Source organism: Castanea sativa, chromosome 9, assembly GCF_040712315.1.
Source record: "Castanea sativa cultivar Marrone di Chiusa Pesio chromosome 9, ASM4071231v1".
In the NCBI taxonomy this organism is placed as follows: domain Eukaryota; kingdom Viridiplantae; phylum Streptophyta; class Magnoliopsida; order Fagales; family Fagaceae; genus Castanea; species Castanea sativa.
In genome coordinates, this window is record NC_134021.1 from 17,198,637 (window position 1) to 17,219,295 (window position 20,659).

Genomic DNA, 20,659 nt, shown 5'->3' on the forward strand with positions numbered 1-20,659 from the left:
AATGTGTGAAAATGAGATTATCTGGAAAATTGAAAAAGGAACGAATAAATGTGGATAGACGCTAATCAAATTTCATTCCATTTGATAGAGAGAGATAATAGAGAGAAAAAAAGTTATAAAAAAAAAAATACCACCTAATGTCCTTAGAGTATTATTTAATAATTTATTTTAAAAAAATTTTTATAAAAAAAAAATTAATATTTTGATTATTTTTTTATTTTTTTAAATAGTTTCAAAAAGTTTTAAAATAAATTTTTAACTAATGCGCACTAGTTAGTACGACCAAAAAAAATAGTTAACAGAGAGAGTAACAAAAATTGGAAAAAAAAAAAAAAGTGTAAAGATGGGAGTATTTCGGAAACTGAAAAATAAAGTAATGAATGGCGATTGACATTTGATTAGTTTTGATGTGATTTGGCTGGTGAGAGGGAGATAATAGAGAGATAAACTTAAACTAAATTGAAAAAAAAAAACAAAACAAAATGCGAGAAGATGGGCATATTTGAAAAATTGAAAAAGGAAGTAATAAATGTCGATTGACATTTGATTAGAATCAATCAAATTTTTTTTTTTTTTTTTTGATAAAAATAGAATGTGGGAAGACAAAAATGTAAAATTGACCCTCTAACTTTCAGTCTTTTTCATTTCAGTCCTCTAACTTTCAGTTTTGTCATTTTAATTCTCTAACTTTTAATTTTTGTTAACGTGGTATTCCGTTAAAACTCAGTTAGCTGATGTCAATAAGTTTTTTTTTTTTTTTTTCAAAATTAAAAGAAAATAAGAAAAATTTAGAAAAAAAAAATCATGTAAGGGGATTGACGAACTCAACGACCAACTGGGAATCGACGATTTCAACACATCCACGAAGGCACTCTCGCGACTCGTGCTAATCCCGAAGCTCGACTCGGCTGGGTACCACCAACTCAACTCGCAGACATCGTTCAAGGCCCAACTCAGCACCCTCGATGTCCCTTACCTGGCCTAACGCCTCCCTTTTTGTATTGTGTCCGACCAGAAATACTTGTTTCTGCCATCCCATTACGGCATTCCAATGGCCGCGATTTCGCGCCCGGGCTCACTCAGTGGGACCAAGTGCAAGCCGTGCATGCTAGCATGTCAAGACACATGGCCAATGTGATGTTATTGCTTTACAAATGGTGGAGCTAGACCAACTGGAGGAACGGGACGCTTCAGCTCTACAACACTCATGGGGACTGGAAAAAAGGGTGGGAGAAATTTTTTGACCAAGTCGCCAGAAAAAAACTCGCTAAGTCGAGGAAGCGAGTTAAGAAGATGAAGTTGAAGCAGTGTGTGGATGATTTTGAGGAGATGAAGAAAAAGGGGAGTGGGAGTTGGGAGAGTCCAGAGGTGGAGGTGATGAAGTTAAATTTTTTTTTTTAACAGATTTTTCTTATTTTTTTAATTCCGAAAAAAAAAAAGGCAAAACGGCATCGTTTCAGCACCTTTAACAGCAGCAGCTAAGTGAGCTCTAATGGAATATCACATTGATAAAAATTAAAAATTAGAGGACTGAAATGAAAAATGTTGAAAGTTAGAGGATCAGTTTTGCATTTTTACCAAATTTCAAATATATGCTGGTCCTGGGGTTGATAGTTTGGACGAACTTGGAGGTGGGTGAATACTTTACTTTATATATTTTTAAGTATTACTTTTTACTCTATTTTAATTTTTTTTCTTAATTTTTTTAATCAACGGTTGAGGTTGAAAGTTTGCAACTATTAGTCTCAAACTCTCATAGACATTGTACCTAATCTCAATCCAGTTTAGAACTTACTTAAAAAAAAAAAAAAAAAGACAAAATACACTACAACAATAGTTTTTTTTTATTTTTTTATTTTAATGGACTACAACAATAGTTTGCCTCTTTACCACCGAAAGGGCGGCCTAATGGTTTGGGTGTGTGATTTCTGCTATGAGGTCCCTCATTCGAGCCTGGGTGGGTACTTGGGGAAGAGTGTGGGAATCCTCTTACAGCTAGCCCCTAGCTACCAACTCTCTCATGGTGCTAGAGTGAGATCCATGGTTACCCCAGATCACAGTCACACCCAGGGAGTAAGTTACAATAGTGCCCCCCCCCCTTTGTTCATAAAAAAAAACTATAATACAAAAATATTTTGTTATTATACAAACATTTTATATTTATACCTATAAAAAAAAACATTATATATCTATATGTGTGTGTGTGTGTGTGTGTGTATTGCATTATTTTAGACCATGGTTTGCTTAGGATTTAATATTTCTTATTTGTCTTGTAAAAATTTTGATATGAAAAAATACATTTGAAAGATAGATTTCTATATTTAATTGGATAATTCTAGTTAATTTTTTATTTATTTATACTAATTTAACATGTTTATTTATATTTAAATAATTATAAAGTTTATTATGACGTTGTAAGTGCACAATTGCACCTGGACCCAAAGACAATTATGAGCTCAGGCCCAATGAGCCTTAAACAATGAAATTTGTAGAGTGTGGGCTTGAAATCTAGATTAGAGGTACTGAGAACTTGATAACAGACTATGGTGTGCAAACACTTGTAAATAATGAATGATAATTGCAGATAGACCTCCTCGGACGTGAGCCAAGGACTACTTCTGTATTATTTCTCTTCTTTCTTAAAGATTACAATTCTTTCTCCCTTTTTTGGTTACAGACTGCCCCCACCTTAATACTTCTTCCCCTGATGCTTTATCCACGTATTGCTCAAAATCCCCTCCCCTCTAGATATTTCTTCTCTTAGTGCCTTTGAATAGTAACTAGAAGTTTCAATTCTACTGTTCAGGGGTCACTTCCCCATTAATGCGGCCAGGGAGGTAGGTGCAGAGTCTTTAATGTGGAGGTGGCAGCCTTTGCTCATGATATTTTTCTAACACCGGTGTATCTAGAAGGTTCAGGGTTTCTCCCTCTTAACCAACAGTCTTTCCGGAATTTTGCCTTGACCTTCGTAGTGAATCTCCGAGTTCTCTTGGGTCTGTCCGAGGAGAAACTCACCCTCGGATGTGTCCTCGGACCCTCTGCGTATGGGCCGATTCGTAGTACTAACAAATTCTTAGCTCAAGAACAGATCGGCCTTCCTTGCTAGAGCCCAAAGGCCCAAATGCCCGCTTGGGTCCTTTTACTCCCCACAATAGCCCCTCAAAACTCTATTTTTCAACATCCGAGGAGAAAAATAGGGTTTTGATCCAACGAGAACTTACCCCACACGTTTTGTAAATAACTGCGCGTGTGGAGATCGTTTCGTGTTCCAGAGGATGCTACTTGGCGGTTTTAATTTAAAAAACGCGCGCATTTATTACCATAAGTTACACCTTGTCCCCCACATTCAACGGTGAGATGAGCATCTAACGACCCTTGTTACCCCCTGAAAATTTGGGCGGGACGAATGCAATTTCAAGGCCGCTTCCCGCACATCGTGACGCTTTGGGAACCTGCGCCTTCATTTATTTCTTCAGAGGCTAATCCCATCAAAACATCAGTAATCACCTTTTCTCTGCAGAAATCCGTGGAAACTTGCACAACTTCAAACTTGTAAGTTCCTATTCTTTTTCTTTAACCCATTCTCCTCGGATCCTGTCCTCGGCTCCCATTTTAACCGTTCTCCCTCTTAAAACTTAGTCTTTCGTTCCTTTCTAATGGGAAAATTTAAGTGTTTAGTTGACACCGCTGCCGGGATGGAAGGTTTTAGAGCCAAATACTGTATTCCCAATGACGTAGGTTTAAGATACTGTCCGGCGGAAGCCGTGGCTGGGTCTAGGAAAACGGGAGAGGTTATCATCCCCATGATTGCCTTCATAGAAGGTGGGATGACCCTCCCTATGAGAAGCGTGGCCAGGGAATACCTTCGCAACCACTGGTTGTGTCCTGACCAGTGTGCTCCCAACGTCTTTAGAGTCTTAGGAAGCGTCGATGCTCTAAACGAGCAGATGGGTCTGAACCTTACCTGGCATGACGTCGCCTTTATGTACGAATGCCATAAACTTACTAGGGTAGGCTATTACATCAAATCCCGCTCTAGCGTAGTTAGGTTGATTTCTTGTCTGCCTAAGTCCAATAAAGGCATGAAGGACGACTACCTCATCGCCTCAGGCAACTAGCACGACGGCCCTCACTGCCCAGTCGAGTGAGGAGATCCAGGTGTGACTCCTTAGGATCTAACTTCCCGCCCCATAGCCCCATCTGAATATCTTAAAATGTCCATTTATGTTTACTAAGCATTTTAACTTTAGTTTATTACATTTCCTACAAATCTGACCATGTTTGTCTGTTTTGGTGTCTTTCTTTGCAGATAAACAATTCGTCTGCCCGCGCCTAAGCCATTGTAACGTTGCAGATTTGAACCGAGTGCTACGCTCAGAGGTGTTTGTGAGTGAAGACTTGCAACTGAGAGCGGCTCATTTGATATTAGGGTACGACCCTATCTCCTCGGACTTCCAGGAGATTGAGAACGCCATCGTTGTGGGTGACCGGAGGCGAAGAAGGATTCACGTAGCCAGAGCACACTTCTTAGCCGACCACGACATTCCTGACGACCCCCACACTATATTGTACACACAGCCCATTGCGGCACTCCCCCTCACCACGCACTCTCAGGCAACAGTTGTCCCAGAGGAGCAAGTGTCTTCGTCAAACACGTTGGACGAGGAGATAAATAAGTTTCAACTTGAGGACGTCTAAAGGCCTTGTGGAAGCCCATTTGTCGTCCTTTCCGATGAGGAAGAGGAAGCCGCCGAGACCTCTGGGATAGCCGGTCTAGTGATAACACGTCCAGACGACAGCTCTATTGAGGAGGAAATGGACGTGCTTAAGGACCTTCTGACTGCGAGAGGGGAGAAAGTTGCCAAAAAGGGGGCGAGGGGATCCCAAGCTCCCCCAGCCTTGCCACCACCCCCTCCTCCAGCCGAAGATCCGAAGAAGAAAAGGAAGGTGGAGGCCGAGGGGGCTGGTGGCGAGAAGCAAAAGAAGTTGAAACAGCAGCCACCACCGGCTCAGCAGCAGAAGCTGGACAAGGGCAAAGGGCGCGCCCGTTCAGTTCAAAGCGGGGAGATCAGAGACATGGCCGAGGTGCGCCGAGCACCAGCTATGTGGTCTCCCGAACTGAGACTGGATGGAGCACCAATTCCCCTCTAGTCGAACATCAGGTTGTTCCAACAAGGCCATGCCCTCCACCTGGCCGAGGCGTTAGAGCATCCTCTTCTGCTGCCCAAGGACATGGAAGCCTTGGAGAAGATGAGCCAGCCTCAGCTATTCCTTTCATTGAAAAGGGATTTAGCTTTGGTAAGTTCCACCTCACACTTATACTCTAAGTTCATTTGTAAACACTTTACCACATTTAACCCCTTGACATTTTTTTTTTGCAGGCCATCCAAGAAGTTTTCGTGGCCGAGAAGTTCGTGGAGGATTCTCGGAAACGAGCTGAAATGGAGCAAGAGCTACGGTAAGAGACAGAAAGGTCCCTAGGCCAGGCCCTAGCAGAAAATGGGAAGATCACATTGCAGCTGGCCGATCTAAAAAGAGAGAAAGATGGTGCCGAGGCCAGCTTAAAGACGATGGAGAAACAAATGGAGGGGCAACGTAAGCTTCTTCGTCAAAAGGACGACGAGCTCTCCCAAGCCCAACGGGCACGCTTTGACTTGGAGAATGAGCTTACGCGGATGAAGGAGGAGGCTCGCACCCACAAGCGCTCATTGGAGGCCGCTAAGCAGGCCAGCTATCAGGAGGGAGTAACTGCAACGCAGGACTTGTTGACAGAAGCCTTTGCGGCCTTGTGCCGAGAGTACTGTCAACAGGTCTGGGGAGAGGCCTTGAACGCAGCAGGTATTCCTCAAGCTTCCGAGCTGAGGAAGCCCGAGAACGTTTGGCTTCCCCTAGACATACAGGAGATAGAAGACCCTCCTGTTGTTGCCTCTCTTGCCTTTCCTCTCGTGGTGCTAGAACTCGTTCCTGATCCTACAGAACCTAAAGGTTCCCATAAAGAGAAGGACGGGTGTGAAGCTGCCGAGCAGGAGCAAAGCCAGAATGTGGAGCCCATCCTTCCTCTAACAGACAAAGGGAAACAAATCTTGTCTACCTTTGAGTTAGAGCTGAAGAGCACAGAGGCTGGCAGCAGCTCCCTCCAAGACCCCCCTCCCAAAGCTTAGGGCCTAGCATAGGATTTTTTTTTCTGTACTTTACAGTTTTCTTCACGTAATGATGTATTCTGCTTATAATTAATGAAGAACAATGTTTATTCAACCTTTATTCAAGTTGTATTTATTTTACTTTATTCTTTTTGTGCTTTGTCATGAAAGTTCTCATTAACACATAGTTAAAGGAAGAACAAAATAAATAAGTTTAACTCCACTCAGTTAAACAATTATAACTTTTAAACACTTATAACTTTTAAACACCCATATGCATACTTGCTTTGCAAAGTATATCATTCAAGAATCTGGCAAAGACTAACTTAGCTTGGATGGTATGCAGTGCCTTACTCAGAAAGCCCACATGATAGTTAAACTTTGTAATCCGAAATATCAATTTTAGTATAGTGTAAGGTTCGAAGATCATACCTTACAGAATCTTTATTTCGATATTTACAGCTGCTTACCTTAAGATCCAATTTAATAGATGGTAAGGCATTTGACTTCCACAAAGTATGTGATAAGAATAAGAACAATGTCTAAATAATAAGATATCAAGGTTCTGTTTAACAAATGATAAGATATCAATTTTCACAAGGTTTGTGGTCCGAGGACCATACTTAACCAAGTTTCTGTTTGACACTTAAGAATAGTAACTTCAAATGTTAATTTTCCCAAAGTAGGAGGTCCGATGACCCGGCATAACTAAGGTTCTGTTTAACAAATGACAAGATATCAATTTCCACAAGGTTTGTGGTCCGAGGACCATACTTAACCAAGTTTCTATTTGACACTTAAGAATAGTAACTTCAAATGTTAATTTTCCCAAAGTAGGAGGTCCAATGACCCGGCATAACTAAGGTTCTGTTTAACAAATGACAAGATATCAATTTCCACAAGGTTTGTGGTCCGAGGACCATACTTAACCAAGTTTCTGTTTGACACTTAAGAATAGTAACTTCAAATGTTAATTTTCCCAAAGTAGGAGGTCCGATGACTCGGCATAACTAAGGTTCTGTTTAACAAATGACAAGATATCAATTTCCACAAGGTTTGTGGTCCGAGGACCACACTTAACCAAGTTTCTGTTTGACACTTAAGAATAGTAACTTCAAATGTTAATTTTCCCAAAGTAGGAGGTCCGAGGACCCGGCATAACTAAGGTTCTGTTTAACAAATGACAAGATATCAATTTCCATAAGGTTTGTGGTCCGAGGACCATACTTAACCAAGTTTCTGTTTGAAACTTAAGAATAGTAACTTCAAATGTTAATTTTCCCAAAGTAGGAGGTCCGATGACCCGGCATAACTAAGGTTCTGTTTAACAAATGACAAGATATCAATTTCCACAAGGTTTGTGGTCCGAGGACCATACTTAACCAAGTTTCTGTTTGACACTTAAGAATAGTAACTTCAAATGTTAATTTTTCCAAAGTAGGAGGTCCGATGACCCGGCATAACTAAGGTTCTGTTTAACAAATGACAAGATATCAATTTCCACAAGGTTTATGGTCCGAGGACCATACTTAACCAAGTTTCTGTTTGACACTTAAGAATAGTAACTTCAAATGTTAATTTTCCCAAAGTAGGAGGTCCGAGGACCCGGCATAACTAAGATTCTGTTTAACAAATGACAAGATATCAATTTCCACAAGGTTTGTGGTCCGAGGACCACACTTAACCAAGTTTCTATTTGACACTTAAGAATAGTAACTTCAAATGTTAATTTTCCCAAAGTAGGAGGTCCGAGGACCCGGTATAACTAATGTTCTGTTTAATAAATGACAAGATATCAATTTCCACAAGGTTTGTGGTCTGAGGACCACACTTAACCAAGTTTCTGTTTGACACTTAAGAATAGTAACTTCAAATGTTAATTTCCCCAAAGTAGGAGGTCCGAGGACCTGGCATAACTAAGGTTCTGTTTAACAATTGACAAGATATCAATTTTCACAAGATTTGTGGTCCGAGGACCATACTTAACCAAGTTTCTGTTTGACACTTAAGAATAGTAATTGTAAGCCCCAAAGGTATTTATAACTTTGAACTGTTAATTAACAAAAGCACATTTTATTAATAATAATACCTTCGAAGGTTATTTACATTCCATGGGCGTGGTACAATTCTTTCATCTAGGTCAGCTAGCCGATACGACCCTATGCCTGCTACTGAAACAATGCGATAGGGGCCTTCCCAGTTTGGTCCTAGCTTACCCCAAGCTGGGTTCTTAGAAGCGTCCACAAATTTTCTTAGTATAACATCCCCAGGTGCGAGTGGCATTAGCTTCACGTGGGCATCATATCCCCGTTTAAGCTTCTGTTGATAATAAGCCATTTGGACTATAGCTGCCTCGCGCCGTTCCTCAACTAAATCCAGGCTTTTCTCCAGGAGGCCATCGTTATTCTCCGGGCTAAAAGAACTCGTCTTTAGGGTGGGAAAACCAAATTCCAGAGGTATCACCGCCTCGGCTTCATAAGTCATAGAGAATGACGTTTCTCCCGTGGACCTGCGCAGTGTAGTCCGATACGTCCACAGAACATGTGGGAGTTCTTCTACCCATCTGCCTTTCGCATCGTCCAACCTTTTCTTGAGCCCACTGACTATGACCTTGTTAACGGCCTCGGCTTGCCCATTTCCCTGAGGATAAGCTGGGGTGGAGTATCTATTTATGATGCCCATATCACCACAATATTTCCTAAAAGCCTTGCTGTCGAATTGAACGCCATTGTCTGAGATAAGTGTGTATGGTATACCGAATCTAGTGACGATGTTTTTCCAGACAAACTTCTTGGAATCAACGTCTCTGATATTTGCTAGGGGCTCGGCCTCAACCCATTTAGTGAAGTAGTCTGTCCCCACGAGAAGCCATCTTTTGTTTCCTGCAGCCCTCGGAAATGGCCTCACTATGTCCAATCCCCATTGTGCGAAAGGCCAAGGACTGGAGAGAGGGTTGAGAACCCCTCCAGGTTGATGAATATTAGGGGCGAACCTCTGGCATTGATCACATTTTCGGGCATAGTCCTGAGCCTCCCTCTGCATATTGGGCCACCAATAACCCTGAGTCAGAGCTCTGTGGGCTAAGGATCTTCCCCCGGTGTGGCTCCCACAAATCCTTTCATGCAGTTCTTCTAGAAGTGCTTCCGTTGATTTAGGGTGCACACATAACAAGTATGGTCCTGAGAAGGATCGTTTATACAGTTTCTGGTCCTCGGACAACCAGAAACGTGGCGCCTTTCGACGTATCTTATCTGCTTCAGACTTGTCTTTAGGAAGGATGTCGTTCTTAAGAAAAGATATGATCGGGTCAATCCAACTAGGTCCAGGCCTTATTAGATGGATGCGAGCTACGTTGACAGCGGTAAGAGTTGGCTCTAGCAAATCCTCTTCGAGGATAATCCTAGGCAAACCCTGAGCCGAAGACGTTGCCAATGTGGCCAAGGAGTCTGCATGGGTGTTTCCACTCCTAGAAATGTGAGCTAAGACGAAGGAGTCAAATTCAGCTTGCTGACGCTTGACCTAGGCCAAATATTCTTGCATTCTTGGGTCCCTAGCCTCCATGGTCCCCGTGACCTGGCCGACCACTAACTGAGAGTCCGAGAACGCATGGACTTCCTTTCCACCCATCCTATGTACCATGTTCAAGCCCACCAAGACTGCTTCGTACTCGGCCTCATTATTAGTAGCCGAGAATGACAGCCTCAGAGATTTTTCGAAGACAATTCCCTCAGGGGATATCAGGACAAGTCCAACACCAGACCCTCTCTGATTAGCTGCCCCATCCACATACACTTTCCAAGTCGGAGGTGCTGCGGCTGTGATCACACCAACTGATTTTTCATCCATGTGTGCTTCTTTCAGAGTTTCTTCTAGCAATGGTTCGGTAAACTCTGCCACCAAGTCAGCAAGGACCTGGCCCTTCACCGAGGTGCGAGGCCTGTATTTAACGTCAAAGGCTCCCAAAATGGTTCCCCACTTTGCCACCCTGCCAGAGTAATCGGAGCTGCGTAACACCGCCTTGAGAGGCAATTGGGTCAGAACCACCACAGTGTGGGACTGGAAATAATGAGGAAGCTTCCGCGTGGCATGAACTATGGCCAGAAGTGCTTTCTCCAAGAGTAGATAGCGCACCTCGGCCTCATTCAAAGACTTACTAACGTAGTAGACCGGTCTCTGCACCCCGCTTTCATCCCTTATGAGGACCAGGCTGACCGCGTGGACGGCCATTGCCAGATAAGCAAACAAGACCTCGTCCGCCTCGGGGCGAGACAAAATGGGTGGCCGAGAAAGATATTGCTTAAGCTGTTGGAAGGCTAACACGCAGTCCTCGGTCCATTGAAACCCTTTCCATTTATTCAACAATTGGAAGAAAGGACGGCACCGGTCAGCTGATCGAGAGATAAATCTGCTCAGTGCGGCAATCATTTCGGTCAATTTCTGGATTTCTTTTGGGTTCCGAGGCGGCTGCAAATCCTGAATAGCCTTGACCTGCGCTGGGTTTACCTCTATGCCTCTATGAGTAATCATATATCCCAAGAACTTTCCAGATCCCACGCCAAAAGAGCACTTTGAGGCGTTAAGGTGCAACTTGTACTTTCTTAGCACCTGGAAGGTGTCGGCCAAATCTTTAACGTGTGAAGGTATTGTTTACCTCTTCACCACCATATCATCCACATATACCTCAATGGTCTTCCTTAGTTGCTGTTCGAACATTCTGGTCATCATTCTTTGGTAGGTAGCCCCAGCATTCTTCAACCCAAACGACATGACCTTATAGTGGTAGTTCCTTGTTGGAGTAATGAAAGCAGTCTTCTCTTGATCCTCCAATACCAATGGAATTTGATGGTAACCCTAGAAGGCATCCAAAAAACTCACACGAGGATGTTCGACAGTGGCGTCCACAAGCTGATCAATACGCGGCATTGGGAACGAATCCTTGGGGCAGGCTTTATTCAAATCTGTGAAGTCCACACATACTCTCCACGTTCCATTCTTCTTTTTGACTACAACCGTGTGCGCCAACCATTCGGGGTAGAAAACTTCTTTAATAGCCCCAGCCCTCTTGAGTTTGAGCACCTCCTCCTTGATAGCCTCGGAATGTTCCTTGGAAGAACGCCGAGATGGCTGCCTTCTCGGAACAATGGCGGGGTTGACATTTAAATGATGACAAATGAAGCTCGGATCTACTCTTGGAGCCTCATAAGGGTCCCACATAAAAACATCAATATTGCCTTTTAGAAATTCCAACAACTCCATCTTCTCCTGGTGTGGCAAACGTATGCCGACTTGGAAGAACCTCTCTGGGTCATCCGCTATCAAAAACTTCTCTAACTCCTCACAAAGAGCCTCCTCTCCTGTCACCGCTCCAAGTGCATCCGGAGCTGTTAATTGCTATGAGTCTTTGATGAGCAAAGCCGATGACTTGGCTTCTGTCTGATGAAGCACTGCGGCCGATATGCATTGCCTGGCCACCGATTGGCTGCCGAGGATCTCTTCAACATATTCCCTAGAGGGGAACTTAACCTTAACATGCAAGGTAGAGGAGACGGCTCCCAGAGGGTGCAGCCATGGCCTGGCGAGGATAGCTGTATATGGGGAGTACGCGTCAACCACAATGAAATCCACCTCAACCGTTTCTAAGCCGGATTGAACGGGCAAACGAATCTGTCCCTTCGGCACAACGGCCTTTCCTTCAAAGCTTATGAGTGGCGAGTCATAAGGAGTAAGATCTTCCAGCTTCAACCTTAGCCCCTTAAATAAATCAGGGTACATGATATCCGCACCACTGCCCTGATCAATCATCACCCTCTTCACGTCATAATTCCCTATCCTGAGAGTGACCACAACAGCATCGTCATGGGGTTGAATGGTACCAACCTTATCCTCCTCTGAAAATCCCAAGACGGGTAAATTCACCTTCAACCTCTTCGGCCTGCAGCCTACCTCTTCGGCCTGAGAATGGGAAACCGCCATCACCCTAGTGGGACCTGAGCCGGTCATGCCAGGTGCAGCGAAGATAACGTTAATTGTTCCCAATGCCGGCCGAGATGGATTATTCTTCTGATTGTTTGAGCCGGATTGACTGCCCTGCCCATTAGGTTGACACATATGCTGCTTCAGTTTTCCTTCACTGACAAGCTGCTCCAAGTGGTTCCAAAGGGTCCGACAGTTCTCGGTAATATGGCCCACGTCCTAATGGTACTGACAAAAGAGGTTCTGATTCCTCTTCGCGGGGTCTCCTACCATCTTACTAGGCCACCTAAAGAAGGGCTCCTTACGAACTTTCTCCAGTAATTGGTGTACTGGTTCTCGGAACACAGTGTTCACGGTCTGAGGTGCTGCCGAGCCGGACTGTCCGATGTAATCTCTCCTCGGCTTGTTGTTGTGGTATCTGTCCGACCTGAAATCCCTTCTCTCCTGCGGGATAACCTTCTCCTTACCCTTTCCTTGCTGCTAGTCTTCCTCTACCCTTTTGTATTCATCAATACGATCCATGAGGCGACGTACGCTGCGGACGGGCTTTTTGGTCAAGGACTTTCTCAAGTCGTGATCAGTAGGAAGGCCTACCTTAAAGGTATTGAGCGCCACCTCATCAAAATCACCATCTATCTCGTTAAACTTCTCCTAGTACCGGTCGGAGTATGCTTTCAACGTCTCCCCTTCCCTCATGGTCATGGATAACAGCGAGTCCAATGGCCGAGGCACTCTACTACACGTAATAAACCGCGAAGCGAATGCTTTAGTAAGCTCCCCAAACGAACCTACAGACCCCGATTTAAGGCCGTTGAACCACCTCATAGCAACAGGTCCCAAGCTAGAGGGGAAAACTTTACACATCAGGGTCTCGTTATGAGAGTGCACCGCCATCCTCTGGTTAAAGTGACTCACGTGCTCCACCGGATCAGTCCGGCCATTGTAAATGGTAAAGGTGGGCTGGGTGAACCTCCTGGGGAGCCTCCCCTTCTCAATCCTCCGTGAGAATGGAGATTTGGAAAGTTGGTGCAACGCCCGACTCATAGCATCGTTCCCCAAGCCCCTGGAAGGAAGTTTCTTGTGTCTGCGAGCTGGCGGGTCGTCCTTCTCACAAGAGGACATTGCGCTGGGGGGTGAGCATGACCTCGAGCTATAACTACCTCCCCGGACCTCCACTGAAGAAGGATTAGATGAGGACGGTGAAGGCTTACGTCTGGCGCGACGCAGTTTTCTTTTCAAACAATTAATCTCCTTCTGCATGGCTTTAGCACCATCCTCGTGGGTGGCGCTGCCCCCGCTATGAGTATGGCTAGCCCTAGGGTATACTGTATGGACACTTCCCTCTCGATCCATTTGACGCTCAAGACACTCGAAAAGATCCTCCGGTTGTGATCCTTGAGATTCTACATCGTGTGAACCTAGGCCTGCCATAGTATCCCAGCTCCTTCCATACTAGATTTCCCACAGATGGCGCCAATTGTAAGTGCACAATTGCACCGGACCCAAAGACAATTATGGGCTCAGGCCCAATGAGCCTTAAACAATGAAATTTGTAGAGTGTGAGCTTGAAATTTAGATTAGAGGTACTGAGAACTTGATAACAGACTATGGTGTGCAAACACTTGTAAATAATGAATGATAATTGCAGATGGACCTCCTCGGACGTGAGCCGAGGACTACTTCTGTATTATTTCTCTTCTTTCTTAAAGATTACAATTCTTTCTCCCTTTTTTGGTTACAGACTACCCCCCCTAAATACTTCTTCCCCTGATGCTTTATCCACGTGTTGCTCAAAATCCCCTCCCCTCTAGATATTTCTTCTTTTAGTGCCTTTGAATAGTAACCAGAAGTTTCAGTTCTACTGTTCAGGGGTCACTTCCCCATTAATGCGGCTAGGGAGGTAGGTGCAGAGTCTTTAATGTGGAGGTGGCAGCCTTTGCTCATGATATTTTTCTAACACCGGTGTATCTAGAAGGTTCAGGGTTTCCCCCTCTTAACCAACAGTCTTTCCGGAATTCTGCCTTGACCTTCGTAGTGAATCTCCGAGTTCTCTTGGGTCTGTTCGAGGAGAAACTCACCCTCGGATGTGTCCTCGGACCCTCGGCGTATGGGCCGATTCGTAGTACTAACAAATTCTTAGCTCAAGAACAGATCGACCCTCCTTGCTAGAGCCCAAAGGCCCAAATGCCCGCTTGGATCCTTTTACTCCCCACAGACGTCATCACGGTTTGACCTTGGTCTAATATTAAAAACCTTGAATCTCTCTTTTATAGTTCATTAAACGATTCAGGTCTGAAAATTATGGTCATTTGTTGATTGGTGATTTCTTTTCTGTGGAGTTGGTTAGGGTAGTTAACATTTGAATTTGTTTTAACTAGTTGCTAACCCCTCGCACGGGAAAGCTATTGTGTATAAAGATATAAACTATTCTTTTTCTCTTCCTTTTTTTAATGTATATTAGGATTCCAATCTTATCGGTTTCTATCCATGATATGAAATATATGAAACATTAATTTACATAATGAAAAATAGATCAATTTAGTTTAGATAAAAATAAATAAATAAATCTTTCTATTTACATATAGATTTGCAACACATGCAATAACTCTAAAATTGAAACCTAATTATTCAATTTGAAATTCAAATTCATCAAGAACTATAAAATTCGTATCTTGAATATTCAACCATATATGAACATGACTTTTAATGCATTTACAATTTGAAAGAAGTATCACTTTGTCTTACCAATGGAGATGATTCACTCCTCTAAGTCTTGCTTCTATCAACTGGTCTGAACTAAACAATTTGAATATTACTCTTGGTTCCTGAAATATATATGTATTAATCATCAATGTTTTCATTATATTTTCAATAATATATACACACACACACGTTAAGTTGTTAACCATCAAAATAACCAAAAATTGTTTACCAAATATCAGAGAAGCCATAATCTTGGTATTGTCATTAGAGAGTGTATTAGTGTAAACGGTAGAGCTTTCTTTTTTCAATAAAAAAGAGTGTAAACTCTAAACCCAAATTCGACAAACTATTTTGATAGAATCATAAAACACACTAATCAATTTTTACTGACTTAGGTTAAAAGAGTCCTATAATACTACCACTACTTTTTTTTATCGAGTCTATTAGGATTTAAGAATTCTAGTCCTATACTGACTTAGTCTTAGAATTTTTGTTTTTTTTTTATTAAAATAATGCTAATGAGTAAAAATGTGGGAGCTCTAAAAAAAAGTCAAAATCTTTGGTTTTATATATATATATATATATATATATATATATATATATATATATATATATATATATTATTTTTCCACTAAGAAAAAATACACTGCACTTAATTTTTATCACTATGGGAATTGATGAATTGTCCCCAAACAATGAGGTTAAACAATTCATCCCAGAGAATTGTGCTTCTTTTATTCTTAGCATTCTTTTGTGTGTGTGTATATATATATATATATATTTTTTTTCTTTTTTTTCCTTTTCTTTTACAAATTCTATTTCTCTTATTTCATTGTTCAAATGCTCTTTGCATAATTATTTTACATTACTAGTTTTGAGGCACATGTAAATCACTATTAGATAGTGTCATTGTATGGCATGTATTTAATTGAGTGATATCTTAACTAAATAATACATGAACAAATCTTTTTTTAAACAAAAAAATAAAATAAGTATAAAAATTTAGTCAAGTGGATCTCAAAAGCAAATTCAATGGGTTCTACTACCCTATATTTATCAAATGATAGTGTCATGATATCATTACCAGGCACTACAACAAAAGCAATTACAAGTAAATTAGAGGGTATTGGATTCCTCCATGTGAAGACAAATACGCGAGAACCACATCAACCGTTACAACAATGCATGAAAGGATCTCAAGCTAGACATCTATAGAGCTAAAGTTTTTTCACAATCAACACAAACCATAGAGTTTATTAGAACCAAAAAGTTCCATTTATCTTAATTCAAAGAGAACATGGATGATAAGAACAAACGAAAGCGAAGACTGGCTATACATAAATATGAAATGGAGGAAAGTGATTTTATTATATATTTGACATGAAAATTGTTCTCAAATCACATATGATCTAATACAACATACATCCCTCAGTAAAGGAGATCTAACTCCAATCATTTGTGCCGCTGACACAGGAAGAGAAATTGTGGTGCAGATCTTGCAAAATAAGGCTGCCATCTAGCTTGCTCTCTTTGTTGTATTTTTTGTTCCCCCTAATTTTATAAGAAGCCACGCCTTGAGGCTTGATGCGTGGGGCGTGACCGTGTGACTTACCCCAGACTTGTTTGTACCGATGTTTAATTGGTGCTATTATGCTTACCATAAACCAAAAACAAAAGAATTGAACCAGAAAAAAAGTAAAAGAAAAGAGAAATAACACATAAATGGACGAGTTCATATTGGATTCATTATTCACCAAATTAAGGTTACTGTTCCAGCAACCTAAATTGATGAGTTTGAAGTAGGTTCACCATTCACCAATTCAAGGCTACTGTTCCAGTAATCTAACTGGGTGAGTTTATAACCAGCCAAAACAGTCACTGAAAAGCTAAGAGCATTATCCAGTAATCTAACTAGGTGAGTTTATAACCAGCCAAAATAGTCACTGAAAAGCTAAGAGCATTATCATCAAGAGTTTTAAAATTTTTAGCATTTAACACTTAATACATCACTTTACAATACACTTAACATCAAAACTTCTATTTGTTTTACCACTTCATTAAAATATTATTTATTTATCATTTCTTATTCTTTTTGAGAGAGAGCAGAGAGTGAGATCTGAGGGGAGAGAGAGAAGGGGAATAAAAAATAATAGAAAATGAGTAGTAACTTGCTACAATAGGGTGTTCGCAATAAAATCTCACTGTAGCAAGGTGCTAAAAAATTTAAAATTTAGCACCGTTGATGTAGGGGCTTTTTTAGTAGTTTTGTTGCTACAAAAAGCTTTTAGCATTTGTCCCACCTTTGATGAGAATGGTCTTCTAAGGTTAGATCCAGAGCCAAGGAGCAAGGCTTCCAAGGCCATAGCCCGGAGCAACATTCTTTTCAATTATTTTCTGCATCAATTCCATTGCTTTACAAACCAATCCTTTTTGACACAACCCAAATATTACCTCATCAAATGTCTCACATCGTGGACCAAAAAACTTCTCCAACATTTCCTCATACAAAACACAACTTCCATAATTTCATCTTCACCAACAAACCTTTCAGCATGATCCTATATGTCCGAAAGTTGAATTCAACACCCTTGTCTATCAAGTTCCTCACAAGCTCCCTCATCCTACTCAACTCCCCAGCCTACACAAGGCATCCAATATAGTATTACAAGTAATCATATCGGGCTTGCACCCCAACTCCTCCATTGAACCAATCATCTTAATCCCAGCTTCCACACTATTCTGCTCATACAAACCATAAACATACACATTATAAGTATAAACATCAGGAGCCAAACCCAACACAAGCAATTCATCAAACACCTCATCTACTTTCCCAAAATCCCCTTCCACAATAACCCCTTTTAAAGCCACAGTATAACAAACAATGTCAGGCTTAATCCCATCTACTTTCATCTGATTCAAAACCTCCTACCCTCCTTTCACCAAAACCCTTATCACATTAGAATACTCCATTATCCCAGGAAAAAAACCAAAAACTTCCATTCTTTTCACAAACCCCATTACCTCAAAACCACACAAACACTCCTGTTCATACAAAGTTCTCAATATCAAAGGACAAACCTTGGAATCAAAATCATACCCATCATTTATCATACAATTCAAAATCTCAATAACATATCCTACCCTTCGATCCTTACATTCATTTTCCATTCACTGTGTGACTTATGTCCAAAATATCTTTAACATTGAATGGTTTCAGCGCTAGCTTGCAATCTATGTAGAATTCCTAAATGAAACTCTTTTAACTGATAAGTTTGAGACTGTAACAAGAAGTTTATATATCTTATCTTCTCATCAAACATGTAAACACAATAGTCATTTGAATTTAGTAAAAGCCCAATAACAAGCTTAAGTATGGGTTGCACTAGTTCAAGTCCAAAAACAGCAACATTTTTCCTTATATTGTCTTGCCGTTGTTTTCTGTGCAATTTACCATGTAGGGTTTCAATCTAGAAAGTCCTTTTCTTCTTTTGCAATATCAAGGGGAAAATTCCCAAATTAAAAACAAGCTTACTAAAAACTAGCATAATTGAAGGAGATGCCAAATGCAAATTAAAGCTTCAAGCATTCTTCCAGATACCATATGAATAAACTCAACATGGCAAAAACAGCAAATGAATTACGCAAACATGGACCTAGTTACATATGCAAATAGGCATATAGCCATACCACAAGATATTACAGCAAAGCATGTGACATGCAATATCAAAGAAGAATGAACCAACATGCCACATCATGCAAAATATCCATTGTCAAATACAATTTGACAATTCTGAGAGCTCCTGTGAAACTTGCTCAATCCCTTGTGAAACCGAGGCCTATTCTTTAACTTTGGAATACTGCAAACGGTGATTTTCATTGTCTGTAGTACTCTTGCTGCCTTCAGGATTTGTCTAACAAGTTCCATCTCAATCTCGTACCCCCCAAATCCTCTATAAAGACAAGTAGTAAGGTGTGATGACATACATTCAGGAACATTGAGTGGCTCCTCCAAGAAAGGGTTAGGTTTATTAAGATTAGAGCCAAGCAGAAATGAATGTTCAATGTTAAGTTTCTGTAGCTTTGGAGCCTGACAAAGCAAGAGCCGTACTGCATGCCATGCATACCACTCAAACCAAATGCTACCACAAAACTTCAAGGAGGACAAATAATGAAATGTGGGCCTATCTTCATGATTAGAACCATGGCAGAGGATCTGTGCAGTTACTATGCTCAATTCCATGGATATAACGTTACAGAGTTTTCCCATGAAGTCCCATACTCTCTTTGCATAATCATTAATCGAATCACAATCCTCAATTTGAATGACAGATTCAACCACGTTTGGGAGGTTTTCTAACACATCATCCCCGTTCAAATAACCGCTGAAATGAAAGTACTCAAGAGCTGGGGTGTTTATCTTGAATATGTACTTCGACGAAGGCTGAACATTCCAACGTAAATGTAATCTTTTCAGCGTAGCTACAAGTACAATGACATTGAACTCGTTCAAAATTTTCAAGTATTCCTCATCTACATGGAGGGTTAGATCTAGAAGAACTGGGCAGGCATTGAGGATGGTGGAGAGAGAGTCGTGGTTTGCAAATGTAACACAATTTAGTAGTAGAATCCTGAGACAAGGGAGAACAAAAGCAGAGGGTGGATTGAGATGAATTGCAAACCTCAATTTTAGAACCACTAATGAGGTAGAAAAGTAGAGAGTACGGGGCAACTCCATGGGTTGATGAGGAGAAGTGAGTAGGTGGAGATCAAGCTCTCGCAAATCACGCATATTGGTGGCACGGAGGCATGTGTCAACATAGAAGGGAAGACAATTGTAATACCAATGAATGCACAATTTGTGTAGTGGGGGGATTGGGTTGGAAATGGCGTTTCGAAGAGTCCAGATTCTAGACACTATATCCACAAACTTAAAATTATCATTCTTTTCACCAGAATATCTATTTACAAGTGCTACCTGGTTCAAGTTAAGAAAAGGGACAAGAGCCCAGAGAGGCCTCCACCTGCTCGACAAAATGCTTGTCGAGACAGAGTCTCGGATTGGGAGAAAGGAGAGGATGTGGGTGAGGAGAGAGTCTGGTAGACTGCTAATTATGTCTTTGTTGTCATCAGCGTTGGTTTGGGCATTTTGTCGAACAGATGATAGGCAAGTCTCACTGCTCACATTTCTCCCTTCTGCTCTCTCCACTCTTTCAATTCTCTGCCTCTCTCTCCTCTCCCTCACCTCTGTTTCTATCCTCTGCCGCTTCATGCTTGAGTGAGTGAAAAAGGGTTTCAATTTTGGGATGGTATCAGAAAGTAGGTGGGTTTCTACTTTCTACTCGCAGAGAGATACCAATATCATATCATATGGCCATGGGGGCCAAAAATAAAGCAAAACACAAAATCTTCTTCAACCCAGTCCAAAGCGTTTCATTAATTGGCGAGGCATAATACGACAGCGTTTTGATTGGTGATTCCTTTTCTTAGTGGAGTCGATTAAGGTAGTTAACATTTGAATAGGATTTTTTTTTTGAAGCCTACATTTGAATAGGTTTTAAACTTTGTTTTAATTATTATATGTCCATTTAATAAATAAATAAATAAAATATTTACGGTGTGCTTTATATTATCACCGTGAGATTTGACGTATTTATCAAATGATAGTGTCATGATATCACTACCAGGCACCCAACTCAATTTGATTGTCCTGAGTCTTCCAAAAAAAAAAAAAAAAAGAAGCAAAATGTGAGTAAGGTGTATTACAACAAAAGCAATTACAAGTAAATTTGAGGGTATATGGATTGAGAAACACATCAACCGTTATACCGGTGCTTAAAAGA

General features: G+C 41.3%; 1 protein-coding gene across 1 annotated transcript; it reads right to left on the reverse strand.

Moving 5' to 3' along the window:
* Positions 1-18,363: 18,363 nt before the first annotated feature.
* On the reverse strand, positions 18,364-20,306 carry LOC142610406 (F-box/LRR-repeat protein At4g14103-like). The gene has a single exon (XM_075782226.1). It carries the CDS (start codon positions 20,086-20,088, stop codon positions 18,571-18,573), a length of 1,518 nt encoding a protein of 505 aa, XP_075638341.1. The 5' UTR covers positions 20,089-20,306; the 3' UTR covers positions 18,364-18,570.
* Between the last annotated feature and the right edge of the window lie 353 nt (positions 20,307-20,659).

Bases quoted from the DNA above. Each gene is read 5' to 3' on its own strand.
- LOC142610406 (XM_075782226.1), bottom strand. From the start codon at position 20,088: ATGAAGCGGCAGAGGATAGAAACAGAGGTGAGGGAGAGGAGAGAGAGG.